This window comes from Mastigoproctus giganteus, chromosome 5, assembly GCF_048544385.1.
Source record: "Mastigoproctus giganteus isolate SK-2022 chromosome 5, ASM4854438v1, whole genome shotgun sequence".
Lineage (NCBI taxonomy): Eukaryota > Metazoa > Arthropoda > Arachnida > Uropygi > Thelyphonidae > Mastigoproctus > Mastigoproctus giganteus.
Genome location: NC_143579.1, coordinates 108,741,983 through 108,766,369, shown reverse-complemented (window position 1 = coordinate 108,766,369; position 24,387 = coordinate 108,741,983). Strand labels below are relative to the sequence as shown.

Here is a 24,387-nt window from a genome sequence, read left to right as displayed (position 1 = left end):
TGTCCTTTTGAAGGTAATCTGTTAGTATTACACCATGCTGATTCCAAAAAACTGACAAAATCACCTTGCCAGTACTTGGTTTCAGCTTGCCTTTTTGGGGGGTGGTGATTCTGCATGCTTCCACTGTTTTGACAATTTTTTGAGTTTTGGGATCATAGTGACTAGCCATGAAAAAATTTCCTCTTGGATTTTACTGGCATGTAGTAAACATTTCATGTGCACATTGTACCCTTTCCTTCTAGTTATGGGTCAGAAGTCTGGAAACCCATTTAGCAGACACTTTAGTCAAGTGCAAGTGTTGATGGATGATGTTCTCCACAGACCCCCACACAAATTTGGAGCATTGCAGCTAGTCTTTGATGCCAATATGGCAAATCTTCCAGGATTAATGCCTCAATTTTTTCAACAGTCTCTTCTGTTACAGCAGTTTCTGGGCCTCCTGGAATTTTTTCGTCATGCACTGAGATTCTTCTACATTTGAATTGTTGATACCAATGTGCAACAACATTGTTATCTGGGCGGTCTTCCCCATAAACAGCAACCATTCCTTTGTGGGTCATTTTGGCTATCTTCCCTTGCGGAAAGAGGAACCAAATTATTGATCTATATTATACTTTATCCATTGTGACACTTCACTTCATTCAGCACTGAAAAGGAAAAAAATGAATTGTCAGATTGAAACCAAAATTTGTGTGGTTGCTATAGAAGTAGCAACCACATTTCAAGGTATCAAACAAAAAAAAAAATTTATCTTTCTATCACAACTACTTCTGGGTGAATACAAATATTTTTTTGAACCCCTCCTTGTAGTCAAACTTTTACTGCAATAGTTTCTGAAGTGATTTTATTAGTGAGAAAAATTTCACATGAGGATCTGTCAAGGGACCAACCACTATTTTTACAACTATCTGGCTTTTTTCTTGAAGAGTGTAGTGATACTGGACAAGTGCCAATACTCTGTTCCTTCAAAGTTTCAGGTTACTTGTTTTCATTTTTCCGCTAGTTCAATAACATCTGCAGTCTTACCCTATTTGTTTTTGAAAGATTTATTACTGTTTTCAAGATAGAAAAATGAAACTTGATAACTTAACTTCTTTCCAAATGGAGTCTTACCCTATTTGTTTTTGAAAGATTTATTACTGTTTTCAAGATGGAAAAATGAAACTTGATAACTTAACTTCTTTCCAAATGGAGTTTAATTTTTTAATAATATTTATATACAGGGTTGTTAAAATTAAAGTATCCCTATGTAGAGGGCTCTGGAGTGAGTTCTAAGACTCATACGGAAGGGGTTTTTTTTTTTTGGTTTTTTAGGAGCATTAGCAACTAAGGACATATTGCTCCGGGGATATGCAGTAGTCATTCCCTCCTGACCTTTTTGCATCCTCCATATTTGGTGGTCACGGGCTCGAACCCCGGTCTAATCAAGAAGAATGTGCATGCAATGCTGCTCCTGCCCACCTGGCTATGGAGGTGCCTCGTACGGAAGAGAAATTTGGAAAACAGGTACAATAAAGAATGCGCTTGCCATTTATTGGGAAAAAAAAATAGTTACAAAATTTGTCACTATATGGCACTGTGGCAAAACAAATCACTTGAACAGCGCTAGAATCGTTCAATGTGTCCTCTATTTTGGTCAACAACAGTTTCCATTCGAAGAACAGCATTTTCTACAGCAGAACATAACATGTCAACTGGAATAGCCAGCACACGACGTCTAATGCTGTCCTTCAGATCTGCCAGAGTTTGACATCCTTCTCGATACACCTGGTTCTTCAAAAAACCCCATAACCAGAAATCGCATGGGGTGAGGTCAAGTGATCGGGGTGGCCAAGATATCTGGAAACAACGGATGATGACTCATTCATCTGTAAAGTGTTGCCTTAGCAATATTTGGACACAAAACGGTGGATGTGGGGTGGCGCACCATTTTGCATGAATATGATATCCTGAAGGTACACGCGTTGCTGCAGCTCGGGTATTGCAAAATTTGCCAACATTTCATAATATCGCTGTCCAGTGACAGAACAGGTGTGGGGTCCAGTCGGTGTTACCTGTTCAAAAAAATATGGCCCAATCATGAATGTGGCCATAAATCCACACCACACTGTCACTTTTGGAGAATGCAACGGGACCTCTTGGATAACTCGAGGGTTTTCTGTTGCCCAAATGTGACAGTTGTGTGTATTCACTTGTCCATTTAAGCAGCAGAAGTGGGCTTCATCACACCAAAGGATGTTCCATGGCCAAGTGTCATTCGTGCCAGAAACTGAAGTGTGCATGTGGAACGAATATTTGCATCACCATGCTTTAGCTGCTGTAGCATGTGCATCTTGTAAGAATAGTATTGCAACACCTGATGCATTACTAGCCTTACAGTCACGAGAAACAGCTGGCACACTTGCGCTACCACATAGAGATCGACTTGATAAATCCATGACAGCCATAGCCACACGTTCAACATGAGGGAGTCCACTCGTTTTCGACCTCTAACTGGTTGAACACCAAGATGTCCTGTCGCTTCAAATTTTGCAATAATTTTGTGGACAGCACAAACAGTCATAAGTCCACGCCTTATGTGCTTCTGACACCGGAATTCTCTGATAGCTGCAGCTGCATTGTTGCTGTTCTGATATTACAGCTTCACTAATAGCGCATTTTCCTACAACGTTGTTGGCATTGCTGCTCTAGTGCAGGCAAACATCTACTGTATGATTTTGAAGAGACTATTTTGCTTTTATACAGTACAGTAGAGCTGAGTAGTGGCGCTGTGGCAATAACTTACGATTATGCAAATAACATAAGTTATTTGCATAATTGTAACTAAGATAGTTACATGCCATACAGTGACAAATTTTGTAACTAATTTTTTTTTTTTTAATAAATGGCAACCGCATTCTTTATTGTACCTGTTGTCCAAATTTATCTTCAGTATGAGCCTTACAACCCTCTCCAGAGCCTTCTACATAGGAATACTTTAATTTTAACAACCCTGTACATAATAAGCAGAAGTATATGCATGTGTGCATGTTTGAAAATTTGTGCACTGAGTAGTCTTTTAAACTGGAAAATGGAAGTTTAAAAGAATGATGGTTTTATTTTCTGTCTAAAACATTTTTTTTTTTCCAATTTTCAGAAGATTTAAATTTTTTTTTTTAAATAAAATGTGTAAAAGCATAGCATGTTTTACAATTTTTAATTTTTTATTAAAACTTAAAAGTACACAATGATTTCAACAACTCATTTAAAAAAATGAAATATTGGTACTGTTTAAAGAGAATTCAAAAAAACCAAAACATTTTCCAAAAATTAAAAAGAAGTTGCTTGTCAGGTGATTCACTACTGCTTCTGGTACATTTTGGGTGACACCACTGACAGGTTAAATATAAATATATGAACTACATGCAGGGGTGTCCACAAACCTCCTTTAAAAAGCTAAAACATTACTGAGTGAATAGGGTACATGATATAAACCTGAAACCACTTGTAGGTGATAACAGATATCGTTGAGTTTTTATTCACAAATTATGCTTTTATTCACAAATTAAAAAATTGTGCAATCTGCAGTAGATGGCAGCATAATCACAAAATTATAATTGTGGTAGAATATACCGATCCCAAGAAGGCACAGGGTATACTTTAACCATTACAGTGCAGCTTGTTGATGGTTAAATATAAATATATTTAACCATCAACAAGCGACCAGTTATGTGAAGATTTTGAAACGAAAAAAACTTTTTAACTTGGCAGTAGCAGAGAGTAACTTACCAGGGTACTCTAAAAAAACAATGTTCCTGCATTAACCATTAATCCAGAGGTTTCCAAATTTTTATATCTTGAGACCCTTTAAAATTCTTCATAAATTTCACATCTCTCCCCCTTATGTCCCAGAACAAGTGCAAATAAACATATTTTACATAAAATTTAGCTATGAACATACATACTTTTATAAATTAACATATGCTTCAATACATTTAATATCAAAGAAATAAAAGAAGAATAATATATATAAATAAAAATGCTTCGTAACTGGATTAGTGAAACAGTTTGCCCATATTTCATTGAAAAAAAATGCATGAAAACATATGTCCCCCTCCCCCCAAAAAAACCAAGTGTGTCCCACACTTTGAGAACCTCTGCATTAATCAATAATTTAAAAACCTGAAATTTTTTTGTACCTTTTCTTTCTAGAAAAAAATAGAAATTTTTTTCTAGAAAAGATGAAATACTAGCACTGTTTAAGCTTCAAATAAACCCAAAACATTTTCCAAAAATTAAAAACAAAGTAGAGCACCTGTCAGGTGACCCATCACTATTTTTTGCTACATTTTGGGTACCACCACTGCAGGTTATATAGAAGCAACTTGGTATACCTACAGTTTTGCAATGATATGGAAAAGTTATATAAAGGATGTTTTAGTTTGTGCAATTATTCTGGCTGAGGTGGTGGTTGAACAAAAGTCAGTGAGGATGCAGTGGAGCTGGTTCAAGGAAATTTTACATGAAGCCCAGGAAAATCTATATGACATGTCGTTTGTGAGTGTAACCTGTCAAAGTCAACAGTGTGCAACATGCTATATCACTGTCTGAGGATGAAACTGACAAGTTATAGCTCATACAGAAGCTGCCAGTTCATGACAAAACCAAGATGGAATTTTATTGGAAAATTCCACCCTGATTACAGTTTTACAATTATAGTGACATCTAAACCAGCACACACATTTTCCACTTGGTGAATAAACACTTAAACATACCTGCTATCATCTAGAATTGGACTGGAGTTTGTATCATGCACAATAATATTTAAGTTTTGTAAAGGAGGTCTGTAGACACCAGGTAAAACAAATATTTGTATTCATAGTTATTTTTGACTCTTATGGTATTGCATAATGTAATAGTTTGAGTGTGTATTGGTCATTTTAAAATTGGCAATATGTCAAAACAACACTTTTTCAATTTTCATTATCACTACAGGTCATCCCCGCTGTGGGTCATCATTAAACAAATAAATACATGTGTTAGGGTAATTAAAAGTAAGAACATGTGCATGTATACCTGCCTGTACACTAATGCTGGAAGCATTGTAAATAAATTTGATGAATTTGAAAGTACTGACTAAGTCATCAAATGCAGACATTGTATGAATAGGGGAAAAATTGTCACTCACACATAAGTGATGCTGAAATTGAATATGGGGAGTACAATGTACACAGGAAGGACAGACAGGACAGGTAGAGGGGTTATGCTCTTATTTAAGAAGCATATTAAATCTAAGGCAGTGCATTCAGTCAACATGGGTAACCAGTGCAATGTTGAGTCAGTCTAGTGAGATATAAGCACGGGAAAACAAAACTGAGAGAAGAAGTGTGTTAGTGAGTGTGTAGGTCTAATGGTGATGAGTATATCAAACAGCTATACAGAGAAACAGAGTGGGCCAGGAAATTGGATTGTCATATAATGTTGGATTTTAACTTTCCACATGTTAACTGTAATTTGTGGGTTGGTCACTCACACACCAGCAAGACATGTATTTTTCTTGGATGACTGTTTCCTAGAGTAGCATGTTGGAGAGGTAACAAGAGGAAACAATACTCTTAATCTGGTTTCCAGCAGTGATTCTACATGCATTAAGAATTGCAGGTAAAAGATCCACTGGTGGCAGTGATCACAGTGTACTAATGTGGAATTTAATTAAAGATGTAACTACTGTCAAGGGTAAAGCAAAAGGCTTTTACTTTCATAAGGGTGACTACAGTGGTCTCAAACAGTTTTCAAATTCTGCACATTGAGACCAACTGATGATTTTACCAACAGAAAATTCTAAATGGGAAGTATTCAGGGAGGTAATCAAAGAAGCTGCTAGGCTTTTCATACCAACAAAGAAAAAAAATACTGTTCAAGCTTAGATCTAAATGGATATCAGAGGAACTACTGAGACACATGGCAGAAAGGAAAAGTGGATGGGATGCATATAAATTATCAGGTGATAGAGAAGCCTATGGTAGATATAAATTAGTCTGTAATCAAGTCACAAGGGAGGTTAGGCAAGCTAAGGCAGATCATGGGAAGCTTCTGGCAAAGAATGCACAGAAAAGCAGCAAAGACTTCTATGCTTAGATTAACAATAGAAGGAAGGGGTTAAATCACATTGGGCCACTTGATGTCTGTAAATTAACTGTTGATGAACTTGCTCAGGTTCAATTTGCAGACAAATTGAATAGGAATTTTGCAGTTACATTCGGACATGAGGAATTCTTTATAGGAGGGGATGCCAGAAGTTCATCAAACTCTAATGAGGAGTTAAAGACTTTGTGTAACTGAAAGGAAAGAGGAGGAGAAATTGTTGAAAATGGATTATGAGAGCATCCTTGGATTCAGGAGAGATTTTTATGGACTGCATATGAGTGAATGTATTCCCAATTCATAAAGGAGGATCAGTAGTAGTAGTAGTGGCATGTGATGCAAGAAAGCAAGTGTATGAGCTTATGCAGCATCAGCCAAAAAAAAAAAAAAACACCATTCCCTCCAAATGCCTGTCCAGTTCCTCCTTAAATTTATTTAACTTATCAACTTCCACAACGGCAGATGGGAGTTTGTTCCAGCAAATAACCACCTGCTGGCTAAAGGCAAATTTCTGCACATCTATTCTACATCTGTCTTTTCTTAATTTGAATTTATGCCCCCTTAGGTTCGTAATCTGAACAAGCGGAAGGATCCCATCAGAATACAGCGTGCTCAACCCATTCAAGGCCTTATACACCTCAATCAGATCACCGTGCAGGTGCCTAGTCTCCAGCCACTGCAATTTGCAGAACTTAAGCCTCTCTTGGTAAGAGGATCCCTTCATTCCCCTCACCAATCTTGTTGCCCTTCTCTGTACATGCTCAAGCAAATCTACATCCTTCCTAAAATGAGGCCTCCAAACCTGTACGCAGTACTCAAGGCATGGCCTGACCATTGCGTTATACAGAGGGACAATCATCTCATTTTCCCTGTTAGCAAAATTCCTATATATCATTGACAAAACCCCATGACCTGCCCTGGCAGCCTGTCTGCATTGCTCAGAAAACTTCATATCTGACTGCACAATTACTCCCAGGGCTTTTTCATTTTCTACCATCTTAAGTGTAGTACCACACAGTTGGTACGTTTGGGGTTACTTCTTCCCATATGCAGTACCCTGCATTTGTCAAGGTTACACTTCAGTTGCCACTTCTTAGCCCATCTGCCCAAATTTTCTAGATCCTGTTGCAGTAGCACACGGCCATTACTGTCATTAACAATCCTCCCAACCTTTGTATCATCTGCAAACTTCGACACTAAGCCTGATATACCTTCATCGATATCATTGATAAATATACAAAACAACAGTGGACCCAACACCGAACCCTGTGGGACTCCACTAATAACATTAGTCCACAAAGAGCAGCACCCAGTGATTACCACCCTCTGTCTTCTCCCACTCAACCATCCTTTTATCCATTGTAGCAACTTACCCTTAATACCATTCTGCTCCAATTTGTACAATAGCCTTCCATGCACAACAGTGTCAAAGCTTTCATGAATTATTTTTTGCATCCAGTTCCTTTGTAACCATATCATAATATCCTATCAAATTTGTCAGACAAGACTTTCCCTTAACAAACCCATGCTGTGTCTCAATTATTGCTGCAGTCTTGTCTAGGTGATCCTGCAATGCATCTTTAACCAGTGATTCCATAATTTTACCCACAACAGAAGTTAAACTAACTGGTCTGTAATTACTCGTGTCACCCTTCGATCCCCCTTTGTGAATTCGGGATACATTTGCACATCTCCAGTCCGTGATGACCGCCCCTGAGTCCAAGGATGCTCTCATAATTATGGCTAAGGGTTTGCTTAGTTGCTTTGCCACCTCCTTTAATATAACTGGATAGATCCCATCCACCCCAGGTGCCTTTCTTATGTTTAACTTCAACAATTTTTCCTCCACTTTGCTCTCAGTTATTACAAAATCATTAAGGACCTTGATAACCTTCTGCCATTTTCAAACCTTAATAAATCCTCATGTGTGAATGTAGATGCAAAATACTCATTCAGTTTGTTTGCTATCTGAGCAGGATCATCAACAGTCGAACCATCAATATCAAGTGGACCAATCATATTCTTCCCCTTCCTTTTAGAGTTTATATAAGTAAAGAAATCCTTGCTGTTTTTCTTAGCATCCTTTGCCAAAGATTTCTTGTAATCTGCCTTAGCCTGCCTAACCTCCTCTTTGACCTGATTACAGACTAGCTTATATTTGCCATAGGCTTTTGAGTCGCTTGATAATTTATATGCATTCCATGCATTTTTCTTCTCTGTCACGAGTCTCATTAGTTCATTTGATAACCATTTAGGCCTAAACCTTGAACAATATTTCTTAATAGGTATGAAACTTTTAGTAGCTTCCACAATTAATTCCTTGAATGCTTCCCACTTAGAATTTACTGTTGGTAACATTGTCAGTTGATCCCACTGTACAGAATTTAAAAACTGTCTGCGACCACTGTACTCACCTTTACAGAAGCAAAAACCCTTTCCTTTACCCCTGATGGTAATTATATCTTTAAATAAATCCACATCAGTACACTGTGATCACTGCCACCTAGTGGTTCCTTTATCTGCAAATTCTTAATACAGACTTGTAATTAAGAATTCTTAATTGGTAATTACAGACCTGTTAGCTTAACATCTGTTCCAAGGAAAATAAATAATGGAATCATTGGTTAAATGTAGGACCATCTGGACAAGCATGCATTTATACTGCAATCACAGCATGGATTTGTCAAGGGGCAGTCTTGTCTTTTTGCATCCACCCTGCCAAACTTTGTATCATCTGAAAACTTAGACATTAAGCCTGATATACCTTCATAAATATCATTGATAGATATTATAAACAACAATGGGCCCAGCACTGAACCGTGGGGAACTCCACTAATGACATTATTCCACAAAGAGCAGTGCCCATTAATAACTATTCTCTGTCTTCTTCCACTTAACCATCCCTTTATCCATAGCAGTAACTTGCCCTTAATGCCACATTTATCTTTATACAATAGTCTTTTAAGTGCAATAGTATCAAAAGCCTTCTTGAAATGCAAGTATATAAAATCAGATTTATAATCTGGTATGTTCCTATGATGCAGTGACCAAGGAACTGAATGCAAAAAATAATTTTAATTTTATATACTTGCATTTCAGGAAGGCTTTTGATACTATTGCACTTAAAAGACTATTGTATAAAGAGAAATGTGGTATTAAGGGCAAGTTACTGCTATGGATAAAGAGATGGTTAAGTGGAAGAAGACAGAGAATAGTTATTAATGGGCACTGCTCTTTGTGGACTAACGTCATTAGTGGAGTTCTCCAGGGTTCAGCACTGGGTCCATTGTTGTTTTCAATATCTAACAATGATATTTATGAAGGCATATCAGGCTTAATGTCTAAGTTTTCAGATGATACAAAGTTTGGCAGGGTGGTTAATGACAGTCATCATACTGAACTACTGCAACAAGATCTAGGAAAATTGGGTCGATGGGTTGTGAATTGGCAGCTGAAGTTGAACATTTACAAATGCAAGATACTGCACGAGTAGAAGTAACCCCAGAGTAATTTATCAACTGTGTAGTACTACACTCAGGTTAGAAGAGACTGAAAAAGACCTGTGGGCAAGTGTGCAGACAGACATGAAACATGACCCCAGGAAAGCTCACAGGGGTTTGTCAATGATATACAGAAACTTTGATAGTAGGGAAGTAGGGATAAAGAGGTGATTATCCCTTTGTATAAGGCCATGGTCTGGCCACATCTTGTGTACTGCATACATGTTTGGAGGCCTCATTTTAGGAAGAGTGTAGGCTGCTGGAACAGGTGCAAAGAGGGGCAATCCAGACTGGTGAAGGGAACAAAAGGGTGCTCTTACCTAGAAAGGTTTCAGTTCTGCAAATTACAGTTCCTCAAGACTAGGTACCTGTGGGGAGATCTGATTGAGGTGTTTAAAGCCTTGATTTGATTGAGTAAGCTGAATGTTAATGGTATTCTTCAACTTGCTGAGACTACACACATGAGGAGGCATAAATTCAAGTTGAGGAAGGATGGGTGGATGACAGACATGCGGAAGTTTGCCTTCAGCCAGGGAGTGGTTGATTGTTGGAACAGGCTTCCATCTGTTGTTATGGAAGTGGATGGGTTGAATAAATTCAAAGAAGAACTAGACAAATTCTTGGGTGGTATGGAATGGATGAACTATGTAGGTCCCCCCCCCCATCTGATGCTATATAAGCTTGTTTTCTTGCATCATTTGCCATTAATACCATGATTGCCTCAACTTTGAAAATGGTTGTGTAAAATGCTGTTCATAACTAACAGAGTGCGTAAATTTTTTTTATACTATGGAGATATGCTTTCCTCACTTGTTCTAGTGGTTCACTGCTCATAGCAAGTATACTGATTTTCTTGGCATACCATTTCTTAACACAGCAACCAGTCTGCAAAAAAGTCTTGTGTCATTCATACAGAGGATCTGTTAGGAGGATTTCTGTTGCAATGTGCACAAAAAGGTTTGCTGCACATGAGTGGCCGATTTAATTTCCTCAAATCAAAATGAACATTGTGCTTTCTCTGCCATTGTAAACTCTGCTATATCTTCTTTTCTTAAACTAACACTTCTGGTAGACCTACCAGAACAGCAAACTGATGAAAATCAAACAGTGCATTTCAACAGATATTTATTTAAAGTATACCCAGTAAAATAAAATAAAATAAAATATTTCCAGAAGCTTTCGGAACTCATGTCCCTTTCTCAACTGACAGAATTTTTGAATACATTACAAGCAAAGTGTGGCACGTTACTCATTCGTCATTGTTGTAGCACGGACGTGTGCTGCCTTGCGCCAGTGATCATCCATCAATAAAACGGTTGTCTCCAGGATTGGATGTATACGCATGCCTTTCTGGCGATTTAATGCCTTAGGGTTGTTCATTATGTTTAGTGACTCTAGCCATAGGCGGTGGCGAAAGTGTCGCGCGTGGTCCACTATCTCAAAGTCGCGCTTGGGGTCAAGATCGTGGTTGGTAGCCCAAAAATGTTCTGCAAGCGCGGACTGGTCAGTTTCGGCAAGCCGGATTGCTCTGTCGTGTTCCGTGAGGCGATCCTGGAGACGTCTCGATGTCTCACCTACGTAGCAACTGTTACAGGCCCTACAGGTGATACGGTACACTACATTGCTGCGTAAGACAGGTGTGACAGGGGTCTTCACACTGGAGACAAGTGAACGTAGGTTCCTACCTGGTAATTGTACACATTTTATGTTGTAACTTCTCGGGATCTTCGAGATACGTCCTGACACTCCTGGATAGTACGGAATGTAGGCGGATGATATGCCGACTTGCTTCGGAGGTCTTGGGTTGGAAGTAAGTTCTTGTGCCTGTAACAAGCATCTGTTTAGTACATGGGATGGATAACCGCATCTGGTTAAGTCCGCCTTCACACGGGAGATCTCGTTATGTCTAATTGTGTCGGTGCTGGAATGGCTCCAGGCCCTGGAGAACAGGGTGCGGGCAGTGCTATTGAGATGGCTTGGAGCGTGGCCGGACCTGTAGTTGGTGAATTGACCGCACCACATGGGTTTGCGGTATACTGAGGTCTCTAGATGTGGGCCTACGCGATGCACTAGCACGTCCAGAAACGGGAGCGAACCGTCCACCTCTGATTCTACGGTAAACTTGATGAAATTGGATAGAGAGTTGAGGTATTCTAGTAGTACCGTTTCAGAACCACGTGGTATTATGGTAAAAATATCGTCGACATATCTACACCACGTTGTAATAGGTGTAGGTGGGTTCTGGTGTATCTGCTTCTCCAGATCTTCCATGGCGATGTTAGCTACTACGGGACTGACAGGGGCACCCATAGCAGTGCCATGTACTTGTTTGTAGAGTGAGTCTTCAAAGGTGAAGATGCTGCTAGAGAGGCATAGGTTGAGGGCGGTACAGATGTCATCAGTGGATAGTGACGTCCTGGATTGGAGGCTTAAGTCGCTCTCAAGGAGCCTTCTGGCGCAGTGCACGGCCTGTTGGACGGGAATCGAGGTGAATAAAGAAACCACGTCAAATGATGCCATGACAGAGTTATCAGGGATTGAAATGTCCTTAATGGTGTTAATGAATTCACTGCTGTTTTTAACGGTGTGAGATGTATTACCTATAAGAGGCGAGAGGAGGCTCGCGATGTGCTTGGACAGTTCATACGTTGGGGCACTGCAGCAAGACACTATAGGTCTGAGAGGAATACCCGGTTTATGGATCTTTGGTAATCCGTAGAATTGTGGTAGTTGGCAGCCAGTAGCACGCAGAAGATGGTGAGTCGCGGTCGGGATCTTCTTATCTTTAAGCCATGCGTGGACAAGTTTATTAACATTTGCTTCCAGACGTTTCAAGACTTTAACGGGAGGATCAGGTAGAGGTTCATATACGTTAGGATCGAGTAATAGGGCCAAGGCTTTCTCTCGGTAGGCTGATCGGTCCAGCACAACAGTCCGGCGCCCTTTATCCGCAGGAAGTACAACGATGGAGTTGTCTTTTCTTATAGATGACAGGGCGGTGGTTGAGGTTTGAGCACGTTTTTCGAGTGTTGCGGAGGACTGCGGCAGTCTTGAATCGGATCTCGTTGGCAGTTTCTTCGGGAAGGTTGGTAATACTGGCTTCTATGCCCATAGCGAGCTGTGTGATGGGAGGTTTCGATGGTATAACGGCGAATTTCATACCGTTTGATAAAACACTCAGCTGCTCGTTGGACAGTTGTTTGTTACTTAGATTCAAGACGAAAGAAGTCGTGTCGTCTGAACGAGTGTTCGTCTTTAAGGAGTTAGTTTCTATGCTCAAGTTTATGAACTTGCGCTGTTGGCGTAAACGGTAGGTATCCGAGGTCTGACTAGCCCGATGGCAGATGGTATGTATAAGGTTTGTAAATACAATAGGCGAGACCTTACCTTGTATATGTTGTAACAGTCTGGACTTGTTGTAGTCAGCGTTCCTGATTTCACGGTGGAGATGGGATATCCATAAATTTAACGTGCGCAGGCTGAAGTTAAAGCAGGCACGATCCATATGAGAGTTGTGGAACGGGGCTTTGTATCGGAACCCTTTAGGTATAATTCGATTGCTTTTGCATCTGTGGGCGAAGCGTAAATGTTGCCTGTAGCGAGCTATTGAGAGGAAGCACTTTTGCAACTGTGCACAATCGTTGTAGGTATTATGGCCATAAAGTGATCGAATAGTGACAAATGGGCCTGGAGTACTGGGGTCCATAGTTTAACAGATATTTATTTAAAGTATACCCAGTAAAATAAAATAAAATAAAATATTTCCAGAAGCTTTCGGAACTCGTGTCCCTTTCTCAACTGACAGAATTTTTGAATACATTACAAGCAAAGTGTGGCAAAATAAAATAAAAGTATTTTATTTTACTGGGTATACTTTAAATAAATATCTGTTAAACTATGGACCCCAGTACTCCAGGCCCATTTGTCACTATTCGATCACTTTATGGCCATAATACCTACAACGATTGTGCACAGTTGCAAAAGTGCTTCCTCTCAATAGCTCGCTACAGGCAACATTTACGCTTCGCCCACAGATGCAAAAGCAATCGAATTATACCTAAAGGGTTCCGATACAAAGCCCCGTTCCACAACTCTCATATGGATCGTGCCTGCTTTAACTTCAGCCTGCGCACGTTAAATTTATGGATATCCCATCTCCACCGTGAAATCAGGAACGCTGACTACAACAAGTCCAGACTGTTACAACATATACAAGGTAAGGTCTCGCCTATTGTATTTACAAACCTTATACATACCATCTGCCATCGGGCTAGTCAGACCTCGGATACCTACCGTTTACGCCAACAGCGCAAGTTCATAAACTTGAGCATAGAAACTAACTCCTTAAAGACGAACACTCGTTCAGACGACACGACTTCTTTCGTCTTGAATCTAAGTAACAAACAACTGTCCAACGAGCAGCTGAGTGTTTTATCAAACGGTATGAAATTCGCCGTTATACCATCGAAACCTCCCATCACACAGCTCGCTATGGGCATAGAAGCCAGTATTACCAACCTTCCCGAAGAAACTGCCAACGAGATCCGATTCAAGACTGCCGCAGTCCTCCGCAACACTCGAAAAACGTGCTCAAACCTCAACCACCGCCCTGTCATCTATAAGAAAAGACAACTCCATCGTTGTACTTCCTGCGGATAAAGGGCGCCGGACTGTTGTGCTGGACCGATCAGCCTACCGAGAGAAAGCCTTGGCCCTATTACTCGATCCTAACGTATATGAACCTCTACCTGATCCTCCCGTTAAAGTCTTGAAACGTCTGGAAGCAAATGTTAATAAACTTGTCCACACATGGCTTAAAGATAAGAAGATCCCGACCGCGACTCACCATCTTCTGCGTGCTACTGGCTGCCAACTACCACAATTCTACGGATTACCAAAGATCCATAAACCGGGTATTCCTCTCAGACCTATAGTGTCTTGCTGCAGTGCCCCAACGTATGAACTGTCCAAGCACATCGCGAGCCTCCTCTCGCCTCTTATAGGTAATACATCTCACACCGTTAAAAACAGCAGTGAATTCATTAACACCATTAAGGACATTTCAATCCCTGATAACTCTGTCATGGCATCATTTGACGTGGTTTCTTTATTCACCTCGATTCCCGTCCAACAGGCCGTGCACTGCGCCAGAAGGCTCCTTGAGAGCGACTTAAGCCTCCAATCCAGGACGTCACTATCCACTGATGACATCTGTACCGCCCTCAACCTATGCCTCTCTAGCAGCATCTTCACCTTTGAAGACTCACTCTACAAACAAGTACATGGCACTGCTATGGGTGCCCCTGTCAGTCCCGTAGTAGCTAACATCGCCATGGAAGATCTGGAGAAGCAGATACACCAGAACCCACCTACACCTATTACAACGTGGTGTAGATATGTCGACGATATTTTTACCATAATACCACGTGGTTCTGAAACGGTACTACTAGAATACCTCAACTCTCTATCCAATTTCATCAAGTTTACCGTAGAATCAGAGGTGGACGGTTCGCTCCCGTTTCTGGACGTGCTAGTGCATCGCGTAGGCCCACATCTAGAGACCTCAGTATACCGCAAACCCATGTGGTGCGGTCAATTCACCAACTACAGGTCCGGCCACGCTCCAAGCCATCTCAATAGCACTGCCCGCACCCTGTTCTCCAGGGCCTGGAGCCATTCCAGCACCGACACAATTAGACATAACGAGATCTCCCGTGTGAAGGCGGACTTAACCAGATGCGGTTATCCATCCCATGTACTAAACAGATGCTTGTTACAGGCACAAGAACTTACTTCCAACCCAAGACCTCCGAAGCAAGTCGGCATATCATCCGCCTACATTCCGTACTATCCAGGAGTGTCAGGACGTATCTCGAAGATCCTGAGAAGTTACAACATAAAATGTGTACAATTACCAGGTAGGAACCTACGTTCACTTGTCTCCAGTGTGAAGACCCCTGTCACACCTGTCTTACGCAGCAGTGTAGTGTACCGTATCACCTGTAGGGCCTGTAACAGTTGCTACGTAGGTGAGACATCGAGACGTCTCCAGGATCGCCTCACGGAACACGACAGAGCAATCCGGCTTGCCGAAACTGACCAGTCCGCGCTTGCAGAACATTTTTGGGCTACCAACCACGATCTTGACCCCAAGCGCGACTTTGAGATAGTGGACCACGCGCGACACTTTCGCCACCGCCTATGGCTAGAGTCACTAAACATAATGAACAACCCTAAGGCATTAAATCGCCAGAAAGGCATGCGTATACATCCAATCCTGGAGACAACCGTTTTATTGATGGATGATCACTGGCGCAAGGCAGCACACGTCCGTGCTACAACAATGACGAATGAGTAACGTGCCACACTTTGCTTGTAATGTATTCAAAAATTCTGTCAGTTGAGAAAGGGACACGAGTTCCGAAAGCTTCTGGAAATATTTTATTTTATTTTATTTTACTGGGTATACTTTAAATAAATATCTGTTAAACTATGGACCCCAGTACTCCAGGCCCATTTGTCACAGTGCATTTCACTTTGTTGTCATATCAAAGATGACAACAAAATCTTGATGATTCCTTCTACTTCTCTCTCTCTCTCTCTCTCTCTCTCTCTCTCTCTCTCTCTCTCTCTCTCTCTCTCTCTCTCTCTTCTCTCTCTCTCTCTTCTCTCTCTCTCTCTCTCTCTCTCTCTCTGAATTCAGAAATAATTTTTTTTTTGGCTGGTGCAGCATAAGCTGCAGGCTTCTTTGCACCATATAAAACTTTGCATCATAATAAAATGAAAAAGACTTGGGAGTAATTGTGCAGTCAGATATGAAGTTTTTTGAGCAATACAGACAGGCTGCAAGAGCAGATCATGAAGGTTTTGTCAATGATATACAGGAATTTTGCTAGCAGGGAAAAGAAGGTGATTATCCCTTTGTATAAGGCAATGGTCAGGCCATGCCTTAAGTACTGCATACAGGTCTGGAGGCCTCATTTTAGGAAGGATGTAGATTGCTTCAGCATGTACAGAGAAGGGCAACAAGATTGGTGAGGGGAATGAAGGGATTCTCTTACCAAGAGAGGCTGTAGTTCTGCAAATTGCAGCTTCTGGAGACTAGGCACCTGCGAGGCAATCTGATTGAGGTGTATAAGGCCTTGATGGGTTGAGCACGCTGAAGTCTGATGGGATTCTTCCACTTGCTTAGATTACGAACCTAAGGGGGCATAAATTCAAATTGAGGAAAGACAGTTGCACAATAGATGTGCGGAAATTTGCCTTTAGCCAGCGGGTGGTTAATTGCTGGAACAATGTTATAACAATGTTACCGCATCCGGGGTAGCCGATGCGCCAGCACTGGGGACCCAGGGTGCTGGTGTGAAGTGGATCACTGGCCACAGCAATAAGCTTACTACGCCGAAAAGGACAATTAACATTGGCGAATGGAATGTTCGAACGGGGCACCACGTTGGACAAAAGGAAATCATTGCCCAAGAACTACTTAGGTGCAAGATATCAATCGCGGCATTATCCGAATTAAGGCTCACCGGGTCTGGAACGATGATCATCCAACCACCAGCACCTAACGAAGCGGTTATGCTATTCTACTCTGGTGGTGAGAAACGAGAAGCAGGAGTGGGCTTTATGGTCGATGCTCAGGCCACCAGTAGTGTGATCGCTTTCCAACCAATATCGGACCGCTTGGCAGTCCTTACTGTCAAGGGCACCATCAAGACCCATATTATCTCCGCCTATGCGCCAACTGAGACTAGCCTGGACCCGACCAAGAATGACTTCTACAACCAGCTCCAACATACGCTGGATTCAATTCTGCAGACAGAAGTGATCATCCTCACAGGGGACTTTAATGCCCACATTGGCGTGGACAGATCTGGTGGGAAACAACAATGGGCAAGTTTGGCCATGGGAAGATCAACGACAACGGACTACGTTTGTTGTCCTTTGCCGCATCTAACAACCTGATCATTGGAAACAGCCATTTCCAGCACCCTCAAAAACATCAACTTACATGGCGAAATCCATCTGGCAAGGACTCAGCAATCCTGGAGTACATTTTGATCAATGCCAAATTTCGCTCATCACTCATGGACGTTCGTGCCATGAGGGGACCTGATTGCGGATCTGATCACTACCTCATCTGGGCTAAGGTGCAGCTCAAATTACGGCATGCAAAAAGATCATCTCGGTCAGCCAAGCTGGACTGGAGGCAGCTAATGAATGCTGCCAACAAACAGGCATATCAGATCGCCCTATCCAACCGCTTCGAGATGATGCTGGCCGTGCCCGAGGATATAAATGAAGAAGAAAAGCAGATCTCTGATGCCATCCTGGAATGTGCCAAGCCCCTATATCCACCTGCCCGACGTCGAACGCAACCATGGATATCAGACGAGTGCCTCGACCTCGTGGACAAACGGAAACAGGCAAAGTTGGTCGACTTTGAACGGTACCGGCAGCTAAACCGAGAAGTCCGACAAAGAATGACAGCAGAAAGAGAAGCATACTGGAACCAAGTGGCAGACAATCTTGAAGTGGCGGCATCCAAGAACGAGTACTGCACTCTCTACCGCACCCTCAGATGTCTGAGTGGAAAGACCAAATTGACTAGTGACAACATCAAGAATGCTGATGGGACCTTCGTGCGATCACCATCCGAACGCCTGCAACGGTGGAGTGAATTCTTCAAAGCTTTGTATAATCACGACCCACCTCAGGGACCGCCAGCAACAGCACTCTCGATCGACCCCCCTGAGGTCTCCATGGTCGATGTTGAGCCTACAGTAGAAGAAGTGAAAGCAGCCATACAATCCCTGAAGAATGGCAGGGCACCAGGAGTGGACCAAGTCACCACAGAAGTGATCAAAGCCGGGGGAGATGTACTGCTTCGCCGACTACACTCACTCCTCAAAACCATCTGGTGCACTGAACAAATTCCGCTAACATGGAGGAAAGCCATTATCGTACCGATCCACAAGAAAGGTGATAACCGGGACTGCAAGAACTACCGTGGCATCAGCCTCCTTTCCATCATCGGAAAGGTCTTTATGAAGATCATCCAGTCAAGACTGCAAAAACATTGCGAGCAAACCAGTCGAGAAGAACAGGCAGGATTTAGACCCGGGCGAGGATGCTGTGATCAAATCTTTGCCATTCGTCAGCTGATGGAGGAGAGGATCTGGTGTGGACAGCGAACCGTCATTGTTTTCATTGACTTTAAGTCTGCTTTCGACTGTGTCCACCGGCCTGCCTTATGGAAACTACTAGAGGTTGAACATGTCCCTCGAAAAGTCATCCAAACTGCATACAACGGTTTAACCAGCCAGGTGCGCATCCAGAACGATTTATCTGAGGAATTTACCATCCAAACTGGAGTCCGCCAAGGGGATGTAGCCTCCCCGTTGCTTTTCAACATCGTGGTCGACGCCATTATGAGGCAAGCATTCAGAAACAGACAGGGCATACAATATGACAAGGATCACTATGTGACTGACCTGATGTTTGCTGATGATAGTGCTATCCTTGCCGGCACGGACATCCTCTACGACATTGCCCGCATTGCCCGGCCATACGGTTTGAAGATCAATGCTGGTAAGACAAAGGCCCTGACAACAGATGGGTCGCAAGCCACCATCTATCTCGAAGGTGTCCAGATCGAGCAAGTGCAGGACTTTAAATACCTTGGGTCGCTGGTCCAGGAGAAGAAAGTTGCATCCACCATGGAAATCCACAGCAGAATTGGACAGGCGGCCACTGCGTTCGCCTCGCTCAAATGGTGTCTGTGGAAGAGGACCAACATTTCCACAAAGACTAAAATCCGACTCTTCCGGACTTTGATCCTGCCCATTCTTCTTTACGGATCGAAACATGGATTTGTCTCAAGTTAAATTTGAACAAACTTGAGGTATTCCAAATGCGATGCCTGCGGCAGATCTTGGACATCTCTCTTCGCGACCGCATCACTAATGATACCATCCGCACCAGATGCCAACAGCAACCAACCATTGCTGACCAAATCCAGAAGCGAAGGCTTAGATGGTTTGGCCACGTATGTAGAATGGGCACGAACAGAATACCATCCACACTCCTTTGGAGACAACGACCCACCCAATGGAGCATCCAACGGACCGCGCCTAGGAAAACGTGGGCCAAGCAAGTGGAAAATGACTTGAAGAGCCGATGTCTCGACCTTAACCAGGCCAGGACTGACGCCAAGGATCGTAAGGTATGGAAGAACATCACAGAGCAAGTCTGAAACCCTGCGGCACCTACAGCAGCATACTGGTTGCGTGGCCAACCGCCTCCCCCAGCTGCCGGCTAAGGACCAAAGAAGAAGAAAAGAATTGCTGGAACAAACTTCTATCTGTCATTGTGGAGGTTGATAGCTTAAATAAATTCAAGGAGGAACTGGTCAAACTTTTAGAGGGAATGATTGTGTGAGGTTTTTTTTGGTTTTTTTTTTTTTTTGGCTGATACTACATACGCTCACACGCTTGATTTCTTGCATCACATGCCTCTATTACTATTAATAATAATAATAAAATGAGTTGCTAATCTTGTTTTCAAACAGCATCAGATAATCCCATAAACTCTTAAAAATATTCATTCACTTCAAAGTGTTTCAAAGCATGGCAAGAAAGTTTGTGATTCTAAGCTGAAATTTACAACCTGTATCCCAGCATTAAAGGGGAAAATTAAAAAAAAGGAAAAAAAAAAAACTATGTAAATTTTCCTTTAGTAAGGCACTGGTGTATTTATTTCTTCATGCATAAAAGATAGAAACAGTAAATAAATTTCTTGAAAAATACTTTATCTGCTAAGAACTTTCAATATAATTTCATCCTGAACACAATGCACATATATGGCAACAGTGACATTCCAATGTGAAAATATGTGAACTGAAACAAATGACCACAAAAAGGCTAATATGCCATTTGTTTAAAGTACATAATTATCAGAGGCCAGTAGTCTTGAAACAGCTGCCAATAACAAATAAGTTGCTAATGTCAGTTTTTCAAGACTACTGGTCTCTTAGCAGATGATAAGTGGCTTCTGTTAGTGAAAATCTGCCAATCTATGAACAATCTATGATCAAATTCAAATGAACAGCCAAGTTGTATATAGAAATTAAACTTCCATGGAACTGATGGTTTGGCTACCATCATCAGAGGTACCAAAGCATCCTTAAAGATGGAAATTGAATGAATGCAGAGATGCAAACAATTTTAAAATTATATCTAGTTTTAATATTTCATAATTTTCTTTATTTTATCTAGTCTAGTTCTAATGCTTAGACCAAGGTTTTGGCAGTTTTAGATGTGGCATTTAATCTTATTCCTCTCAAAGAAAAGATTAATGGAGTTCATAAATCATCTCTTTACTCCAGGATGGCCATGGATCATGAGAAAACTACTACTATATAAATATATATACTATATATATATACAAAAGACTACTATACTTTATGGCATTGTGTGAATTTGAACATAAAACATGTATAACTTTATGTTGACCTCAGCTACAGCTGTGCCTTGTAGAGAAATACAAGTTATAAGATTTTATTCTTCATTTTGTGCAAATACATAAATTATAAGTAATCTTGTTAATCTGCATACACTATATCAACTGGAACTAATCATATTAATTTCATTCAAGTTTTAAAATAATTTTATGGGTGACTATATCTTTTGTCTGGTCACATATTATAAATAATGTGTCAAAAACTTCTATTGATTTATCATAAATATGAAGAGATCTAAACTTATAAATGTGTATATACCTAAAGTTCCTGGATACCAAGCACACAGCTTATTTCCCTGTACAAATGATGAATTGCCTACACGAATTTCAAGATCTTGAACAGGTGTTTGACCTGTAAGCAAACAATAATAAAATTCAAGAGTGAAATGAATTAATTTAATTAGCAGAATATAATTGTTCAATGATACTTATTTTTATTCATATCCAGGCTTATATTTTTTGTTGTTGGTATGTTGTTTAATTGCACAAGGGCTACTAAGGCCATATTGTGCCTTCCAGGCTTATAATTATTAGTACTATTTGGAGACATGTTATTAATAGAAATTAGCATCATCTGAAGAATGCTGTGGTCTCATGGATTACCTGTAGATAATCCAAATACTATCAATATGCACGTTACAAGATTACACCCAAGATTATGGCAGAAAAACAGAAGTTTTTCTGCCTTAACTAGCTATCTTCCAGTGAATTTTGTCACTGAGAATAAAAAAATAAAATAAATAAATTCTCCAGCTATACAACAGTATCACATGTGACTGGAGGTTTTATTAAGTTTGGTTAAAGATTTTTTTTATAATTTTAATAATAACTTTGATCAAATAATCAAAAAAAATTATTTTTTAATGATAATATAGTTGCATAATGAATTATAGTTGCATAGAAGTTTTCAACCACTGTATAAAATGACACCTAAGAACAACCACTAGCTGAAAAAAAGAAGTGTTTTTTTCTTATTCCCTTAAGCAAACAATTTCCTATTCAAGAAGAAGCAGCTGTGGCCACAAAAATAAAAATATTACAAAAAATTCTAACTGAAAATAATACTTTTACCAAACCATATTATAGACCAGTATGTTGCACTATCTATTATGACTTTCCCTCCAACAAACTGTAATGGTCTGTAATAAGGAAAAAAAAATTGACAGCAAAAAGACTGTTGGAGACAATTCATCCCAGAGATAACATAACAATTAAGAAAATTATATAATTAGGTATCTTAAGATTTTTCTGACTAGATATTACAGGAAAAAATCCTCCTTGGTTAGAACCAAGGGATACTTTTTCCTATAACATGCAGTGAATGAAAAAAAAAATTTAAATAATCAGGACAGAAACAAAAATTCTAGTGCAAAAAATATAAATAAATCTTATTTATTTAAATAAACTTCTATAAATCAAGGTCATTTGATGTAGTTCTGCAGCCCTGCTAACTACATAATGCAAATTTTGAGGAAAATTTCACTGCAGACCAAATAAATTAATTCCGCCCCCCCCATCATACTTTTATTTTCTTTCCAGTTTTGCAAGCTTCAAATTTTTTGGACCAACAACATAATTACTCTGTAGAGAAAGGTTTAGAGATGTGGTAGGCAACAGTGAATACCTGAATACACTCCACAGCTGTTCTGGAGTTCCTGGATGAAATATGAAATTTTTGGCAACAGGGAGGGGTTTCTAACCAGAAGTATAGAAAGGACTGGCATAGCTCCCAATGTCAACCAATTTACACCCACTTGATTTTTATCTCGAAGATAGTGTTTCAGAAGAATCCATGAACCACTCGTGTGCTGGAGAAAGTAAATGAATTTCTCTGTGTTTGCAGAAGTGATGGAGCATGTTCTTTGTAATCTCACTCTTCAATTATAACACATTGACACATTATTAATAAACATGGAGGGCATACTGAACATGTTGCATAAATTTCCCAACACTACTAACTATAGTTTGAGTGTTCTTTCTTTTTTTTTTTATGAAAACCTGACCAAAACACAAAAGGCATTAGAACCTATAGTACTAAGTACCTTGCACAGATTGAACATTGGGAAGATGGAAGAAGATACTTGTTGACATTATTCTTAAATTTTTGTAGATTGTAATTTTCAGAAAATACATGTGAAGGGAAGCTGTTAGGGAAACAGAAGTCAAAGGGACAAATGAGGAAGAAGAAATGTTGCTTCTGTGAGTTTAAAGTAGAACAGTAAATGGATGCTGACTGATTGCAGCATGACTTCAGACTGGTTTGGAAGACAGAGCAGGAATTATAGAAGAAAATTCACTCAGAACAGTGCCTTTTATAGAAAAGGCATGCAGCAGAAACAGAAAGTGGAAAGACTTTTTTAGAGATGGGGCATTAATTCATTTAACTGCCCTCTTTTGAATGGAGAGAGATTATAGAAGCAATGTCCCAGATGTGGGAACACTATTCAGTGGTAGGGTGGATTTGAGATTTCTACAGAGTAAGTAGCTGTTTAGAAGAAAAGTAATGCTGAGAGAAAAAGAGAAAACCGTTTTTTAATGCAGAAGAAGCAATATATGTGGTGTGCTTATGCCACATATATTGTGATTATCTTATAAGTTAGGAGAATCCCTAACAGACACATGACCTTGTCTACAAATCTGAGTGTTTTTTTATCAAAGATAAGCATAGAAGTACAAGAATTCTTTTTGCAAGATATAAGACAGGACCGAGTTTTAGAAAGACTGGAATTAACTAAAATGTCTGTCCCACAGGAGAGTTACCATCTTTGCACCACTGTTGGTCAGTATTTAAGGAATTGGTAGAAGCCATTTTAGAAGTTGAACCTGTTTGTGCAGGGCAAGGTTTCACAAACTGAAAAAGGGAAATGCAATGTGCTATCATTAGCAAAACTATGGATAGGAGTTTCAGTCAATGGAAGACAGTTATTAATATATAACACATCTTGTACATTAATATGAGGAAAAGAGTGAGAGAAAGAATTGAACCTTGGGGAAAACCAGCATTAGTGGAGAAGTTAGAAGACAGACCGCCATCTACCTTCAACTGCAGTAAACAAACAGAGAGAAAACTGGATATCCAATTACAAAAAACAGTTGCAATCCATAAGATGGAAGCTTAATTAGAAGACCTTTATGCTAAGCATGATCAAAGGCCTTTGAAATGTCAAGAGCAACTGGTTGAGGTTCACCAGACTTTTCCACTGAATTTGTATATAGATGGGTAACTTTTGTAGAAGAACAA

At 40.4% G+C, this 24,387-nt stretch overlaps 1 protein-coding gene across 1 annotated transcript in view; it reads right to left on the bottom strand.

The window, feature by feature from the left end:
- LOC150085626 (P-selectin-like) overlaps positions 1–24,387 on the bottom strand; it is a 292,465-nt gene that overhangs the window by 172,157 nt on the left and 95,921 nt on the right. Inside the window, exon 7 of the mRNA XM_090374622.1 lies at positions 21,406–21,498. Coding sequence (XP_090230748.1) covers positions 21,406–21,498 — 93 coding nt within the window. The remainder of the gene's footprint in view (positions 1–21,405; positions 21,499–24,387) is intronic.